The 18,232-nt window shown below is 35.3% G+C and overlaps 1 protein-coding gene across 1 annotated transcript; it reads left to right on the top strand.

The window, feature by feature from the left end:
• Positions 1–11,189: 11,189 nt before the first annotated feature.
• On the top strand, positions 11,190–17,448 carry LOC119542752 (olfactory receptor 6C6-like). Its single transcript, XM_037847418.1, has 2 exons — positions 11,190–11,213; positions 16,495–17,448. Exon 2 carries the CDS (start codon positions 16,507–16,509, stop codon positions 17,446–17,448), a length of 942 nt encoding a protein of 313 aa, XP_037703346.1. The 5' UTR covers positions 11,190–11,213; positions 16,495–16,506.
• Positions 17,449–18,232: the final 784 nt, after the last annotated feature.

Here is an 18,232-nt window from a genome sequence, read left to right as displayed (position 1 = left end):
AAAAATATCTATGATTGAAATTCAAAATATACAGAGAACTCATGGTTAAAAAGATAAGTGGAGATTTGTCCATTTGAAATTTGGGCAAAAACTTTGACATGTCATGTAAGAGATTATAAATATGACAAATAAGGATTCAAATGCTTTCCAATTTCCCAAGTCATCAGAGAATTGCAAATTAAGCCACATGTGAAACAACTACACAGTCACCATAATTGTTAAAAATGATACAAAGAGAAGGCAAGGCAAGATGGCAGAGTAGTGAGGTGTGGATTTTAGTTACTCCTCTGGGGCAGTTGGTAGAAAGCGAGGAACTGCATGAACCTGCACAGAGGAATTTGAGTTTGGAGATACTACATACAACACTCACAAACATGTGGAGCAGCTGAGATCAGTGAAATCTATAAGTTCTCATGAGCAGGGGTCCCATGCCCCTCCATGCAAAGCACAATCCACAGGGAAGAGGGGCTGCCTATGCTGGGAAACAGGAGAGATAACCCTAGTTGCAGCACTGATTAACAAACTCAGACTGCTGAACAAAAACCCAACCATAGATAATCTGAGAACAGATGCCAGAGAATCTGGGAGCAGTCAGCCTGGCAGAGAGGAGATAGAGCTAGCAAAAGCAGAAAAAAACAAGCAATAAATAAATAAATAAATAAAACAGGGACTTTTGGATTTCAGGTGAACATAATACAAAAAGGGCAGGGCTCAAATAGAATCAGGCACGTATCCAAATCCAGGGGGCCAGGCACATATGCAAATCCAAGGGGCCAGGGCCCCTCTCTGAAAAGCCAATTTCTCTGCTTTCATGATTGTTCCTTAATCATCCTGAACTCCTTGTCTTTTAGCATTTCAATAGCCCATTAAAACAGCAAGGACTGTAAATAATCCATACTGGGGCCTTCATTTTCTTTTTTCAAATCTTTTCCCTTCTTTTTAAAATAATTATTCTAAGAAGCCCATTACAGAAAGCCTCAAGGACTTGCAATTTGGGGCAAGCCAAGAGCAGAGCTAAGGTATCTCTGAGAGACAAAGCAATAAGTCTAGTGATAGAGAAAATTTGCTAAAAAGCATAATTTCCCAAGAAAAGGGTGGTGTGGCCCAGCTCTAGTGGCAGCCCTCCTTAGGGGAACTCAGAACTCTGGGGCTGGAGTTCAGAAATCAGCTTCAGTTAGCCACACCTCCAACAGGATCAGAGTCACCAGGAGAGCTAAAAACACTCCAACTCCTTACACTGGTGGGGGAGCTGTTGGCTGGCAAGCAACACCTGCTGGACACCATAGGAAAAGCACTGAGTCTAGAGGCCTCACAGGAGGGTCTCATTCTCAAGGAAACTCCATATACTCCTCCTGATACCTGGGCCTCTCTGGATTGGGAAAACCTGACTGGGGTTGACCATATCTGAGAAGATCCTCACACAAAAAGGCTACATAGAGGCAGGGCAAGAAGCAGAAAAACAAGAGGTGAAAAACTCTGATAAACTAAATAGAACCTAAGTTAGAGGCCTAGAGTAAGCTGAACTAAACACTAAAGGTTAAAGAACAAAGTCAACCAACAAGAAAACCCCAGGTAAAAGAGAGAAAATGAGCTCCAGAATGAACTAGACAAGAAAGTCAGATGCCTAGACAGCTCAAGATAACAAGCCATACTAGGAAACATGAAAATATGGACCAGCCAAAGGAACAAATTAATAGTTCAACCAAGATATAGGAGTTGGGACAACTAATGCTGAATCAATTTAATGCACAGAAAGAAGAACTAATTAAAGATGTTCAAACAAATCTCATAAATCAATTCAAAAATCAAGTCAATGATCTGAGGGAAGATATAGCAAAAGGGATGAAGGATATAAGGATGACCATAAAGAAGAATTCACAAACTTGAAAATGCAAATAGTAGAACTTATGGGAATGAAGGGCATAATGAGGAGATGAAAAAGACAATCAAGGGATACAACAGTAGCTTTGAACAGGCAGAAGAAAGGATCAGTGAATTGGAGACCAGACCAGACATTTGAGTTCATACACACAGAAGAACAGATGGTGAAAAGAATGGAAAAATATGAGCAGGGTCTTAGGGAGCTGAGTGACAACATGAAGTGCACTAATATGTGTTATGGGTGTCCCAGAGGAAGAAGAGGGGATAAGAGGCATAAAGAATAATAGAAGAAATAATCACTGAAAATATCTTAACTCTTATGAAAGACAGAAATTAGAGATTCAAGAAGTAGAACACAACCCAAACAGAATAGACCCCAATAGATCTACTCCAAGACATTTACTGATCAGATTGTCCAGTGTCAAAGACAGAGAGTTTTGAAAGCCATGAAAGAAAAGCAATCAATTGCAGACAAGGGAAGCTTGATAAGGCTATGTACAGATTTCTCAGCAGAAACCATGGAGGCAAGAAGACAGTGGTATGATATGTTTAAGATACTGAAAGAGATGAACTGCCAACTAAAAATTCTATACCTGGCAAAACTGTCTTTCAAAAATAAGGAAGAGATTAAAATATTTCCTGACAAACAGAAACTGACAGAACTTGTGAATAAGAGACTGGTGCTATAAGAAATACTAAAGGGAGTGCTACAGGCTGATAGAAAAATACAGGAGAAAGAAAGGTTTGGAGAAGAGTGTAGAAATGAAGATTATCTGGAAGGGTAAAAAGAGAGACAGGAACAAACTAAGACGTGACATATAAAATCCAAAAAGCAAAATGGTAGAAGAAATTACTGCCCTTACAGTAATAACACTAAGCATTAATGGATCAAAGTCTCCAATATAAAGGCACAGACTGGCAGAATGGATTTAAAAACAGGACCCATCTATATGCTGTCTACAAGAAACTCACATTAGACAGAAGGACAAAAATAGGCTGAAAGTGAAACACTGGAAAAAGATACGTCATGCAAACAGCAGTCAGAAAAAAGCTGGAGTAACTATATTAATATCAGACAAAATAGACTTCAAAAGTAAAACAATTAAAAGAGACAAGAAGGACACTACATATTAAGAAAAGGGTTGATTCATCAAGAAAACATAACAATCATAAATATTTATGCACAAAGCCAGAGTGACCCAAAATCCATTAGGCAAACACTGAGACAACTGAAAGGAGAAGTAGATAACTCCACAATAATAGATGGAGACTTCAATACACTGCTCTCATCAATGGATAGAACATCTATACAGAGGATCAATAAGGAAATGGAGATGTTGATTTGAAAGATAAGTGAACTAGACTTGAGAGACATCTATAGAACACTACAAACCACAACAGCAAGATACACATTTTTCTTAAGGGTTCATGGAACATTCTCTAGGATACGCCACATGTTGAGTCACAAAGCAAGTCTCAACAAATTCAAAAATATTGATATTATAGAAAACACTTTCTTGGATAGTAATGGAATGAAGTTGGAAATAAATAACTGGTGGAATATTCTAAAATTCACAAGGATCTGGAGACTAAACAACACACTCTTAGAAAACCAGTGGGTAAAGGAAGGAATTACAGGAGAAATTAGTAAATATTTCAAGGCAAATGACAATGAAAACACAACATATCAAAACTTATGGGATACAGCAAAGGCAGTGCTGAGAGGGAAATTCATTGCCCTAAATGTCTATATTAAAAGAGAAAAGAGAGCAAAAATTGAGAAATTAGCTGTCCACCAGGAGGACTAGAGAACAGCAAACTAACCCCAAAGAAAACAGAAGGAAAGAAACAATAAAGATTAAAGCAGAAATAAATGAACTGAGAAAAGGAAAACAATACAGAGAATATGCAAAACCAGAAGGTGTTTCTTTGAGAAAATCAACAGAATTTATTGACCCTTAGCTAGGCTAATAAGAGAGAGAAGGAGAGAGAGAGCAGATGCAAATAAATTCAATCAGAAAGGGAAAGGAAACATAACTACAGACCCTGCAGAAATAAAGGAGATAATGAGAAGATACTATGAGCAATTATATGCTAATAAAATAGATGACTTACATAAAATAGACAAATTCCTAGAAAAGCATACACAATGAGCATTGACCCAAGAAGAAATAGACAACCTCAACAAACCAATCACAAGTAAAGAGAACCAATCCATCATCAAAAAGCTCCCAAAGAAGAGAAGCCCAGGACCAGATGGCTTCACATGTGAATTCTACCAAGCATTCAAGAAAGAATTAATATCAAACCTGCTCAAACTCTTCAAAAAAATTGAAGAGGAGTTAAAGCTATCCAACTCATTCTATGAAGCCAACATCACCTTAATACCAAAATCAAAGACTCTACAAAAAAAGAAAATTATACACTGATCTCTTTAATGAATATAGATGCAATAATCCTCAACAAAATACTCACAAATTGAATCCAGCAGCACATTAAAAAAATTATACACCATGACCAAGTGGGCTTTATTCCAGGTATGCAAGCTGGTTCAACACAAGAAAATCAATTAATGTAATACACCACATCAATAAATCAAAGCAGAAGAACCATATGATCATCTTGATCAATGTAGAAAAGGCATTTGACAAAATTCAACATCCTTTCTTGATGAACATTTTAAACAATATGAATAGAAGGGAATTTTCTCAATATGAGGAAGACAATATATGAAAAACCCACAGCTAACCTCATACTCAATGGGGAGAGACTGAAAGTTTTACCTCTAAGATCAGGAAGAAGACATGGATGCCCACTGTCACCATTGTTGTTCAATATTGTGCTGGAAGTTCCAGCTAGAACAATTAGGCAAGAATAAGGAATAAAAGGCATCCAAATTGGAAAGGAAGAAGTAGAACTTTCACTGTTTGTAGATGACATGGTTCTATATGTTGAAAATCCTGAAAAACCTACAGCAAAGCTATTAGAGCTAATCAATGAATACAGAAAAGTGGCAGGGCACAAGATCAACATGCAAAAATCTGTAGTGTTCTTTTACACAAGTAGTGTGCAAAAAGAGGAAGAAATTTTAAAAATCCATTTATAATAGCAACCAAAAGAATCAAATATTTAGGAATAAACTTAACAAAGGCCACAAAAGACCTATACAAAGAAAACTGCAAGGAACTGCTAAAAGAAATCAAACAGGACCTGAAAAAAAAAAAATGGAAAAATATACCGTGTTCATGGATTGGAAGCCTAAATATAATTAAGATGTTGTAATGATTAAATTCATATGTTAACCTGGCCAGGTGATCATACCTAGGTGTGTGGTCCAGCCACCACTGGCCTAACCATAGCTGCAAGGATGTTTGTGGCTGGTTAATAAACCAACAGGCTGGTTTTTTAAATAATCAGTCTATTGGCTGCAGCTATGACTGATGAGAGAACACAGTCAGCTGAATTTAATTGAATCAGTTGAAGACTTTTAAGCAAGACAGATAGAGCACCTTCATTTCTTTGGTTGACCAGTGAGGCATTTCCTGAGGATTTCATCAAAGTTGCCAGCTCGTTTCCTGAGGAGGTCATCAAACAGATTCATCAAAGTTGCCAGTTTGTTGCCTGAGGAGTTCATTGAACATCTTCATTGGAGTTGCCAGTTTGCTGCCTGCTTTATGGTATTTGGACTCATGCATACCCCTAGTTGCATGAGATGCTGTTATAAATCTTATATTTATAGATATCTCTTATTGATTCTGTTTTTCTAGAGAAACCTAACTAATACAACCTGCTACCAGGAGTGGTTCTTGAGAAACAGAACCTTAAAATGGGCTTTTACAATTTGTTTTCTACTCTGATTGGATCCAGAGGCACTAATGACTCCATTTCCAATAATCAAGATGACACTGACAGTCCATGGCATGAGTTGTCAGAGGGGATACACAAAATAGCACCATTTGACCCTCCTAATCATACTCTTGAATGAAGCAAGGCTCTGGGTGACAGTGTTTTTAACACCTTCACAGAGTTTTGCAGAGTTAAGAAATATAATGTTGGCTGGTTGCTCTTAGATACACTGGATAAAGTTATACGAGAAAGGATGATCAAAGTCTTCAAATTTGAAACTTAGGTGCTGTATGACAGATGTAAAAGTTTCTATGTGTACCCTGAAAGAAAATCTTATTTCCTCTGGCCTCAGACTTGAAATTTCTGAAAACCAGACCCAAAGTCTCATTTTGTGAGTAACAGATTTGCAACATAAAACTAAAATCTCAACCTTGCAGGTTGTCTGCTGTTAAAGGAATTGATTGGAAAGAATGAGATCCTGAAACTTGGGATGGGGACATATGGATTGATAATAATGGCAGTGAGGACTGATTCTGCTGAGTCTTTGTTAGATATACCTGTAGTGGTCTGCCCTGAGGAAACAGCTTCCCCACCTCCAGTCTGCTCTAAGGAGCCTGCCATCAAACCTCTACCTAAAGAGATTAACCCTTCAGTGCCTGCTAATCCTGTAATCATCTCCACTGAGGAAGCAGCCCTCACTCCTCTGTCTGGAGAGATTAATCTTGTTTTATGAGATGAAAATGCAACAGAATATCCTGAGGTAAATGGCTTGAGGGATACTTCTAATTCTTTTCATGACCCATTCCCACCACCAGTCTTTGCTTCAAGACCTATAACTAGACTAAAGTCCCTACAGATCCCAAAGGGTAAGGTAGAAGACGTGACCCATGAGGAAGCACACTATACTCCAAAAGAACTGTATGAGTTTTACAACTTATATAGACAGAAACCAGGGAAATATGTATGGGAATGGATATTAAGGGTGTGGGAAAATGGTGGAAGGAATATAAGGTTGGATCAGGCTGAATTTACTAATATGGGCCCACTAAGCAGAGATTCTGCATTCAGTGTTGTAGCTCAAGGGGTAGAAACAGGATTGGCACCACTCACTATCACTCTTAGTGATCCATTAAGTAAATTTTTGCTTCCTGTCCCTGCAAGCTTAAGCTCTGCTGGTCTACAAGTCTTTGTTCCGAAAGAAGGAGGGCTTCCACCAGGAAACACAATAATCTCACTGAACTGTAAGTTAAGACTGCCACCTGGCCATTGGGCTTCTTATGCCTCTGAATCAACAGGCAAGGAAGGGGATTACTGTACTGGCTTGGATGATTGATCCTGATTATTAAGGGGAAATAGCACTGCAGCTACACAATGGAGGTAAAGAAGAGTTTTCCTGGAATACAGGAGATCCCCTAGAGACTTTCTTGGTATTACCATGCCCTGTGATTAAAGTCAATGGAAAACTGCAACACTCCAATCCAGGCAGGACTACCAATGGCCAAGAAACTTCAGGAATGAAGATTTGGGTCACCACACCAGGCAAAGAACCATGGCCAACTGAAGTGTTGTCTGGAACCTGGAATGGGTAGTGGAAGAAGATAGTGATAAATATGAACTACAGCCATATGACCAGTTACAGAAATGAAGACTATGATGGCATGAATATTTCCTCCTAGTTTTGTTATGAGTATGTTTGTATTTTGTCTGTAAAGCAAATATCCTTGCTTTCTTCTCTGCCTTAACCCCTTATCATATGACATAAGCTGTACTGTTCATTTTGTGTTATTTAAGCTAAAGGAAATCAATATTAAGAATTAATGTCACCAAAGGACTTGCACCCTATTTTTGGAGAGATTCAGTGTGTTTTCAGTTGTACACTGGACAACACAGTATTGTTAGGTGAAATATATGTCTGTTGTTGTTCTCTACTTAGAGATAAAAGATGGTTGTTGGTGATGTAAGTAACTGCCAAGTTGACAAGGGGTGGAGAGTGATGGTTAGGTTCATGTGTCAACTTGGCCAGGTGATGATACCCAGGTGTCTGGTCAAGCAAGCACTGGCCTAACTATTGCTGCAAGAATGACTATGGCTGGTTAATAAATCAACATGCTGGCTTATTAAATCATCAGTAAATTGGCTGCAGCTATAACTGATGATGTCAACAAAGGGCATGTCTTCCAAAATGAGAGAATGCAGTCAGCTGGATTGAATTCAATCAGTGGAAGACTTTTAAGTGAGACAGATAGAGGACCTTCACTTCTTCTTTGGCTAACTAGCAAAGCATTTCCTGAAGAGTTCATTGAAGTTGCCCATTCATTTCCTGAGGAGTTCATCGAACATCTTCATTGGAGTTGTCAGTTTACTGCCTGCCCTACAGAATTTGGACTCATCCATATATACAGTTGCATGAGACACTGCGAAAAACCTTGTATTTATAGATATCACTTGTTGATTCTGTTTCCCTAGAGTACCCTAACTAATATAGATGTCAAGTCTAACTAAAATGATTTATAGATTCAATGCAATACCAATTAAAATCCCAACAACTTACTTTGCAGAAATAGAAAAACCAATAACCAAATTAATTTGGAAGGGCAAGGTGTCCTGAATAGTCAAAAATATCTTGAGAAAGAGAAACAAAGTGGGAGGTCTCACGCTACCTGGCTTTGAAGCATATTACAAAGCTACAGTGCTCAAAACAGCATGGTACTGGCCTAAAGACAGAGATACCCACCAATAGAATCAAATTGAGTGTTCAGAAATAGACACTTGCATCTACAGACAATTGATCTTTGATAAGGCAGTCAAGTCGAAGTAACTGGGACAGAGCAGCCTCTTCAATAAACGATGTTTGGAGAACTGGATATCCATTTCCAAAACAATGATAGAGGACCCCTATCTCACAGCTTATACAAACATTAACTCAAAATGGATCAAAGACCTAAACATTAGTGCTAAGACCATGAAACTCTTAGAAGAAAATGTACGGCAATACATTAAAGATCTTGTGATAGGAGGTAGTTTCCTAGACCTTACACCCAAAGTGTGAGCAACCAAAGAACAAATAGACAAATGGAATCTTCTCAAAATCAAACACTTTTGTACATTAAAGGACTTTGTTAGAAAAGTAAAAAGTCAGCCTACACAATGGGTGACAATATTTCAAAACCACATAACAGATAAGGGTTTAATATCTCAAATATATAAAGGATCCTACAATTCAACAACAGAAAGACAAACAACCCAATTAAAAAATGGGCAAAAGCCAAGGGCAGACAGTTTTCTGAAGAGGAAATACAAATGGCTCAAAAGCATAAGAACAAATGCTTGACTTCACTGGCTGTTAGGGAAATGCAAATCAAAAGCACAATGAGATATCATCTCACACCTACCATAATGGCCATTATCCAAAAACAGAAAATTACAAGCACTGGAGTGGGTGTGGGGAAAGAGGCACACTTATTCATTGTTGATGGGAATGTAGAATGATGCAACCAATCTGGAAGGTAGTGTGGAGGTTCCTCAGGAAGCTAAGTATAGATTTGCCATATGACCTAGCTATTCCATTGCTAGGTATATACTCAAAGGAACAGAAAGTTAAGGCAAAAATGGACATTTATAAACTGATGTTTATTTTGGCATTATTCATGATTGCCAAGAGATGGAAACAGCCCAAATGTCCATCAATTGATGAGTGGATAAACAAACTGTGGTATATGCACATGATGAAATAGTATGCAGTTGTAAGACAAAACAAAGTCATGGGACTTATAATAATGTGGATGAACTTTGAGGACCTTATGTTGAGTGAAGTTAGCCAGAAACAAAAGGACAAATACCATACGGTCTCACTAATCTGACCTAACATTAATGAGCAAACTTTGAGAGATAAAAGCTGATAACACAGGCTATAAGGAGATAGAAATAGGGTAGAGATCAGGCATTTGATGCTGAATTACTACAAAATGTTCAGCAGGATTGATTGTATAGATGCAGAAATAGATAGCATAATACTGTGTGATGGTAGCACAATATTGTAAGTACTCTGAACAAAGATATCTGTGAGTAAAGCTGAAAGAGTTGGGATAGGGAAATGCATGACACCAGAGGCAAAGATAGATGATAAAGACTGGGACTGTATAACCTGGCAAAAGCTGGAGTGGCCAATGACTGTTACTAAGTGTACAAATATAAAAATGTTTTTACATGTGGGAAAACAAATGAATGTCAACCATGCAGAGTATTGAAAAAAGGATGATATTTGGGGAAAAAAACATAATCAAAGCAAGATGGACTCTATGGTCAATAGTAACATTGTAATATGCTTCCATTAACAAAGGCAATATACCAAAGCTAAATGTGTATTAGAGGGGATTATAGGGCAGGGATATGGGATTCTTGGTAGTGGTATTGTTTTCTGTCCTTACTATTGTATTGTATGACATTTTATTTTTCTTTTTACTATCTTTTTATTATTCACCAAAAAAATCCCTTTTCATTCTTAAAAAAAATGGTACAAAAATATATCTAATACCATGTAGTTATAACTACTTGTGGACCATCAAGGAATGTCATACATTGTTGGTTAATATGGCAATTGGTATACCAACTATGAAAAATTGGTAGTGTCTATTAAATCTGATTATACACATATACTTTCTCACCTTGTTTCCATTTCTATGTTTTTACCTAATAGAAAAATACAATATCTTAACACAAAAGAAATATTTATAGTTTCATTTCTTTCTATAACAAAAAAAAAATTGGAAACTATCCAAATTCCCCACATCAGTCAAACAAATAATTTGGGATATATTAAAAAACTGGAACATTTTACAAGAATAAGAATGAAAAAGGTACAATATATGCAATTATACGGAGGAACCTCATACATAAAAATGGATGTAGAAAAGCTGTATTAAGAAATGCAGGCAGATTACGCTAATTGAAATAGTAAATGCAGTGTTAAAATCAGGCTAATGTGATAGGGTCTAATGTTTGGAAAAAGGCAGGAGAAAGGTTTCTAGGATATTAATAGTCTGTTTCTGGATCTTGATATTGCCAGTGTTTGTCCTTATGACTTTATGAAGCTTCTCTCAGTGTTTTAGTCATTAAGAGTTCATAGATCTCTATTAAATAATCTTATATGTAAATTGATGTATTTGGTTCATTTAAAATAACTACTAATACATTTGGGGCATACACACCTTCTTACTCTTTTTCTACTTCAACCATCGGTTATATACTATTTTCTTTCTCCTCTCTTGTCTTCTTTTTGAATAATTCCTGTTGTTTATTGTTCAATTTTATATTTTAATGCTTGCCAAAAATATCACACAACATATCTTAAGCCAATTGTTTTTTAATGTAAATTATTACTATTACCAATTCTTTGATAATGCTATAATTTTAGCACAATTTCATTACTCTCCATTTCTGCATTTCCACCTGAGAATCTTTTCATTCTGGCTGTAAAATTCTGTTTAGCCTATGTGTTTTATTATGTTTGCTGATAATAGATGCTCTCAGTTTTTATTCTGCATAATGTCATCTTTTACCTTCATTTTTGATGCTTTTGAGGTTCTAGGTAGGTAACTGAATAGTCCCATATTAATTGATTCATAGTTAAAAACCTTCCCACAAAAAAGCTAGATATAAATGATTTCACTTGTGAATTCTACCAAATTTTTTTATTAAAATTAATACCAATTATATGCACATTATTGCAAAAAATTGAAAAGAAAGGAATACTTCTCAATTCATTCTATGAGGCCAGCATTAACACTGATGCCAAAACTAGACGAAGGCATTAAAAAGAAAATAAAAGTACAGACCAATATCCTTCATGAATATATATACACAAATTCTAAACAGTATTTATCAAATTGCATCTAAGAATACATAGAAAAGATAATACATCATGACAAAGGGTTTCTTTGGTGAATACCTTGTTGGATTAACACCAGAAAACAAATCTATTTAATTCACTGCATTAAAATACATGAAAAATTGATCATTTAAATTACAGACACAGAGAAATCATTTGATATAATTCAATACCCGTCACTGAGGAAAATTCAGAGAAAACTAGGAATAGAAGGAAAATGCTCAACTTGATGAAGGAGGGACATCTAGCAATAAACTATAGCTCATATCACTGTTCAGTGCTGAAATAAAACGTATCCATAATTGAAAATGAAATTGTCTTTATTCACAGACATTATCATCAATATAGAAAATCCAGTGGTATCTACGAAAATGTCATTGGAACCAATAATGAGTTCATCAAGTTTTTGGGATAAGGAGATCAATGCAAAAATTAATTTTATTTCTATATTCTATCGATGAAAAGTAGAAATCAATTTTTAAATGCCATTTTCAATAAAGTAAGAAAAGAAAACTTGAAATGTCTGGGGAAAAAAATCACAAAAGATATGGAAGAGCTGGATACTGAAAACCACAAATTTCTGTGAGACATTAAGAAGATCTAAATAAATGAAGTAATATCATAAATTCATGGATCAGAAGACTTAATATTTTTCAGATGTCAGTTCTCCTGAAATATCTAGAGATTAATTGCAATCTCCATCAGACTACCTGAAGGCTTTTTTTTTTTAGAAAAATTGACAATCTGGTTCTTAAATTCACACAGAAAATCAAAGGACCTAGAATAGGCAAAACACCATTGGAAAAGAACAAGTTTCAAAGCCTAAAAACACCTCAATTTAATACTTAAAGAAAGTTAATCAACACAGAGCAGTATTGTCCCAAGTAGACAGATGAATGGAAGAGAATAAATACCAGATATAGATCACATTTATGTAGCTAACTGATGTTTTTTCGACAAAGATTCAAAGGCATATCAGGGAAGTAAGGATAATTTTTACAAGGAGTTGCTCTGATGTGTTTCTTTTAAGAGAAATGTGTTTGGGCTATCTTTCAACTCTGAATTCCTATAGTACACTCGAAGCTTCCTTAAGAATATACAGCAGAAAGGCATTTCAATTCAAATTCAAACACTAGTAACATGCTTTTGCACTTGCTTTTAATGACTTTCTGTTTTAGGTCATGATAAAGTAATACTTTAAAGGGAACTGTATTTAATAACATTTTAGAGAAAGTTCCCAAGATATTATATGTAACAATCCCTTTTACTAAATTCAGGTATACTTTTTCATAACAATACAATTCAGATATTTCAAATATTTGATTTACCCTGCACAGGCTGGTAAGTCACAAATCAGATGCACCACTAGAGATTTTTCCATATTCCAAAATGAAGCATGCAGTTATAAACAACCAAACCCATTACAATAGATTATTCAAACAATATCTCAGAATTAAATCCCTCAATTTAAGAGAATCTCTTTGCATTATTCATGCCTACTGTGCCAGTTTAAATGTATTGTGTCCCCCCAAACACCATTATCTTTGATGTAATCTTGCGTGGGCAGACCTATCAGTGTTAATTAGATTGTAATTCTTCGAGTGTTTCCATGGAGATGCACCCCAACCAACTGTGGGTTGATGAGATATTTCCATGGACATGTGGCACCACCCATTCAGGGTGGGCCTTGATCAGTGGAGCCATATAAATGAGCTGACAAACGGAATAAACTCAGTGCAGCTGTGAGTGACATTTTGAAGAGGAGCTAGAGCCAAGAGGGACACTCAGAAGAATGCGCAGGAGCTGAGAGAGTAGCTGCAGATGAGAGACAGTTTGAAGATGACCATTGAAAGCAGACTTTTGCTAAGAGAGGACAAATACCCCAAGAGCAACTAAGAGTGACATTTTTGAGGAACTGCAGCCTAGAGAGGAATGTCCTGGGAAAAAGCCATTCTGAACCCAGAACTTTGGAGCAGACACCAGCCACATGCCTTTCCAGCTAACAGAGGTTTTCCAAACACCATTGGCCATCCTCCAGTGAAGGTACCCGATTGCTGATGTGTTACCTTGGACACTTTATGGCCTTAAGACTGTAACTGTGTAACCAAATAAACTCCCTTTTATAAAAGCCAATCCATCTCTGGTGTTTTGTATTCCTGCAGCATTAGCAAACTAGAACACCTACTATAGACCTCCTAATTATATTTTTTAGTGAAAGTAAGAGAAATTTCTCCTTGGAGAAAAGAATTCCAGCAGATTTCCCATATTGACTTATGACTGGGAAGCTACTGATACTCTTGCTACATGTTTCCTACGTTAAAAAAAAAATTAAACAATGTCATTTGGGATACAGTTCCTTCAAGTTGTTTTTTTTCCTAAATGATTTAGAGAAATTGATTTTTTTTGTAAATAATTAACACAATCAGAATACCTGTGTCTAGGGAAATTTTTTTTCTATTATTTTGTTTAGCAATTTTAGTAAATTCCCTTGTGTATTTGTTGAGCAAAAAGATAAAACTGTACCTTAATTAGAATCATGGGATATATTTAATTTCTATAAAGGTATGTTTTTCTAAGTTTTGATCTTTGCTATAAAACTTCTAGTTAAAGATTAAGAAAAAATTAAGAAAATTTAACCTAGCTGGAAAGAATGATAGCGATACAATAGGCTTCTTTTTACTCAGATTTTGTTTTATGTAGCGAAGGGGAATGAAGTGAAAGAGGGAAATTATTTGAAAACTAAATAATTGTCACAATTCATTTTTTACTTAAATACTTCTGAGGATAGCATTGGTATATAACTTATTTTTAATAATTGAATAATGTCCTGAAATTATTATAATCACTCCTAATTTAGTTTGCCCATATATTCTATGATGCAGCATAATAGAAAAATGAATCCTAAAATATCCTGTGAAAGGTAAGTCAGTTTGTAATTTTAACTTACCTATTTCTGAATAAGAAGTTATAGGAGAAATTGGAAGCCAAAGTCAGGGAATTATGTTTTCCCTTAAATTGTCCCAATTGATCTATTCCTTTTGATGGTGAAAAAAATATTCTTATCCAGTTTTAGAAAAGAATGCATAAAATGTAAGTATAAAATCATGAGTATTTATTTTTTAATATACAAATGACTCTAGTTCATTTTCTTTTCCATCTCAAAGACTCAGACTTGTGGTAGATGAATAATAGAGGGAAATTTAGAGAGCTGCTATCTTTAGATTTTAAGGAAATCTAATTTTAGAGCTTCAGGCATTGTGGTTAACAGAACATTATTAGCTTATTTCTAAAAGTTCACTATCAAATCAGGAGTAGAGTAAAAGTAGGAGTCCTACAGAGGACAAGGGCAGATGTACATAATAATAAATGCTTGTGAATACTTAATAAGTCCTGTGATAACTTAGCTATATACATTGATCCATGGCTTCATTTGAGGAATATATTTAAAAATCATAGCTGCTTATCCTGTTTTAAACAAACATGTTAATACCCAGTTTGAGATTAAAGACAATTAATGTGTTTACCAAACTAAGAAGATTGTGATTAGTAAAAAATTAGGATGAAACTATAAAAAGACAATTTCTTTTCTAGTTATATTTAGTTCATCACATCATGAAAATTCACATGCAGTGTATAAAAAATGTAGATTTACATTTCATTACAATATGAGAAAAATGACTACATGAAAAAACTCCAGGGATAATAAAAACATAAATATTTTGTCCTGAAATGCAAGAAGCAATATGTTATTCATGAAATACATATATATCTAAAGACTGGGGGATAATAATCCAATACATTGAGCAATTCTAGAGATCCAGTACCTTTTTTAAGAATATTTGGGAAAAAAGACTAAAATCAAGTTGTCTAGAAAATCAGAGAGCTTACTTGAACAATTTTAATGGATAAGGGAAAATAACTTAATGTGGCATTTTTTTTTCCATTATGGCTTATATGAAAGAAAGAGGAAAAAAGAAAATAAAAGTAAGACTTTTGAATATTGCCTGACAATCCTGAAAATTGGATAAGACCAATAAGCTTTGTTTATATACAAAGAAAATGATTAAAGAAAAACAAATTATAAGTACTAACTATGGAAAATTGCTACAGCATTATTTAGTGACAAGAACTGCAACTAGTTCTTTATAACATGTATTTCAAACTAAAACTTTTGTTCCCTTAAGGTAATTTGCACAACCATAAAAAAATCATATAAGACCATTATTAATGTAATAAGCTAAAAAAGAAGATAAACCATAGAGATCAATGTTTTGATTTCTATTTGTGTTTTGTGTGTTTCATTTCCTAAGTCATACAGATTTGAGCCATTATTAATAATATACTGTGAAGTTTTCAAAGTACTGTATATAAAAGCCATTGGAAAAGCAACAAGTGCATGGAGTTAGGATGAAAAAGCAAACAGATGTAGTTAGGAAAACTGAATCAAAGTGACTCATACAAAAGTAAGAAAAGGAAATGTGAAATGAAAATTGGAGAAAAGTAAATAGAATCAACAAATTATTTTATAAACCACTAAATTCAGAAATCAGAACACAGGATATATTTAAATACTCCATTGGGTATTTCTTTGCAAGATGGGTGGTAGATCAATTACTGAGCAAAATTTCAAATGACTGATACACTCCCTGCTCAGTGTTAAATAGAATTTATTGAAGTCTAGACAAGGGAACAATCTGTCAACATTCTTATAAAGACAGATGATGAATTGGGGGACACGTTCATTTTGATAAACTCTAAATTGATTCGTGAAAATATTTGCACATAGGTGAATTTGAAAATATAGGTCTTTCCATGGTTGAGAAAGTAAATAAAATAGTTCATTTTGTAATACTTGTTTTTATTTTCTTTAGATTTGATAGGACAAAAAGGAAATGAAGAACCAATCAATGGAGATAGAGTTTATTCTGCTTGGACTGACAGAAGACCCTCCGCTGCAAATTGTAATTTTCCTCTTTTTCCTTCTCAACTATGTGTTAAGCCTGATGGGGAACTTCATCATCATCCTGCTCACGCTGCTGGATCCACGCCTCAAGACTCCAATGTATTTCTTCCTCAGAAATTTCTCCTTCTTAGAAATTTCATTCACAACAGTTGGCATTCCACGGTTCTTGATAACCATTCTGACTGGAGACAAAACAATTTCCTATAATAGTTGTGCAACTCAATTATTCTTTTTTCTTTTATTAGGAGTTACAGAATTTTACCTTCTGGCTGCCATGTCTTACGACCGCTATGTGGCCATCTGCAAACCGCTGCATTACCCAATCATCATGAACAGTAAAGTCTGCTACCAACTTGTACTCAGCTCTTGGGTAACGGGATTCCTAATCATCTTTCCCCCTTTGGTTTTGGGACTGAAATTGAATTTCTGTGCCTCCAGAACTATTGACCACTTCCTATGTGACTCTTCTCCTATCCTCCAGATCTCTTGCACAGACACTCGTGTCATTGAATTGATGGCTTTTGTCTTAGCCGTGATAACACTTGTGGTCACGTTGTTGTTAGTGGTCCTCTCCTACACGTACATCATCAAAACCATTCTAAAATTCCCTTCCACTCAACAACAAGCAAAGGCCTTCTCCACCTGTTCCTCACACATGGTTGTCGTCTCTATTACTTATGGGAGTTGTATTTTTATGTACATGAAACCATCAGCAAAGGAAAGGGTGACTTTAACAAAAGGTGTAGCTGTGCTCAATACCTCCGTTGCTCCTTTACTGAATCCCTTCATTTATACCCTAAGGAACCAGCAGGTGAAAGAAGCCCTTAGTGGCATGCTTCAAAGATTTTGCTGTTTTCACAAGAGTGAGTAAAAATTTTGGCCTAAATAACATGTTATTGAATGAGATAACTGAATCTAGGCTCCTTTTGCATTAGGCAGACAGACATCACTTCTCAAATCTCACTCCTCCATGTTCGCCTTTCTGAGTAGGTCTTCCTATTCATTAGTAGTGAACTGGCTTCTCCAACACAGAATTCTAAATTACACCTTTGCATAGAAATATACCTTCTCATAAATGATTCACCTTTATATACTGAATGCCTTTTAAGAATGAAATCTGTTAGATACCCTCAATTATTTAGGTCATTGGATATTTTAAATAATTATTACATAATTATTTAAACACATAGCTTTAATTGCCAAGTGTCTTTTGCTACTTGTGTCTGCAGTTAAAAAGTGTACATTACTAAAATGGTGTCAGAGGCACAGAAACTGATAATTATTATATTATATAATTAATATTTATGATAGAAAGGGGGAAGAAAATATGGTTAATTTTAAAGATCAAAGAGCCTCCCAAGAGGGCCATCACTTATGCTGAACCTAGAATAAGAAAAAGGAAAAAAAAACTTCGAGGGAATTGTAATCAGGGGTATAAAATATGCAAAGGAATAAGAAATCTATCTCAATGAATATGGTATTTGCAAACACTGTCAATTTTGCTTTCTGTAGTAACTCCAGGCTTTTAATAGAACTCCAGGCTTTTATTGTAATTGCTTTAATTGCTTTATATTCTCTTAAGTCTACAAATGATGTTACCCATGACATAAATTCAAGGTATAATTTATTTATATCTGGTTTGTGGGATGTTTCCA

This window comes from Choloepus didactylus, chromosome 8 (genome assembly GCF_015220235.1).
Source record: "Choloepus didactylus isolate mChoDid1 chromosome 8, mChoDid1.pri, whole genome shotgun sequence".
In the NCBI taxonomy this organism is placed as follows: Eukaryota; Metazoa; Chordata; class Mammalia; order Pilosa; family Megalonychidae; genus Choloepus; species Choloepus didactylus.
This window is presented reverse-complemented; position numbering and strand designations above follow the sequence as displayed.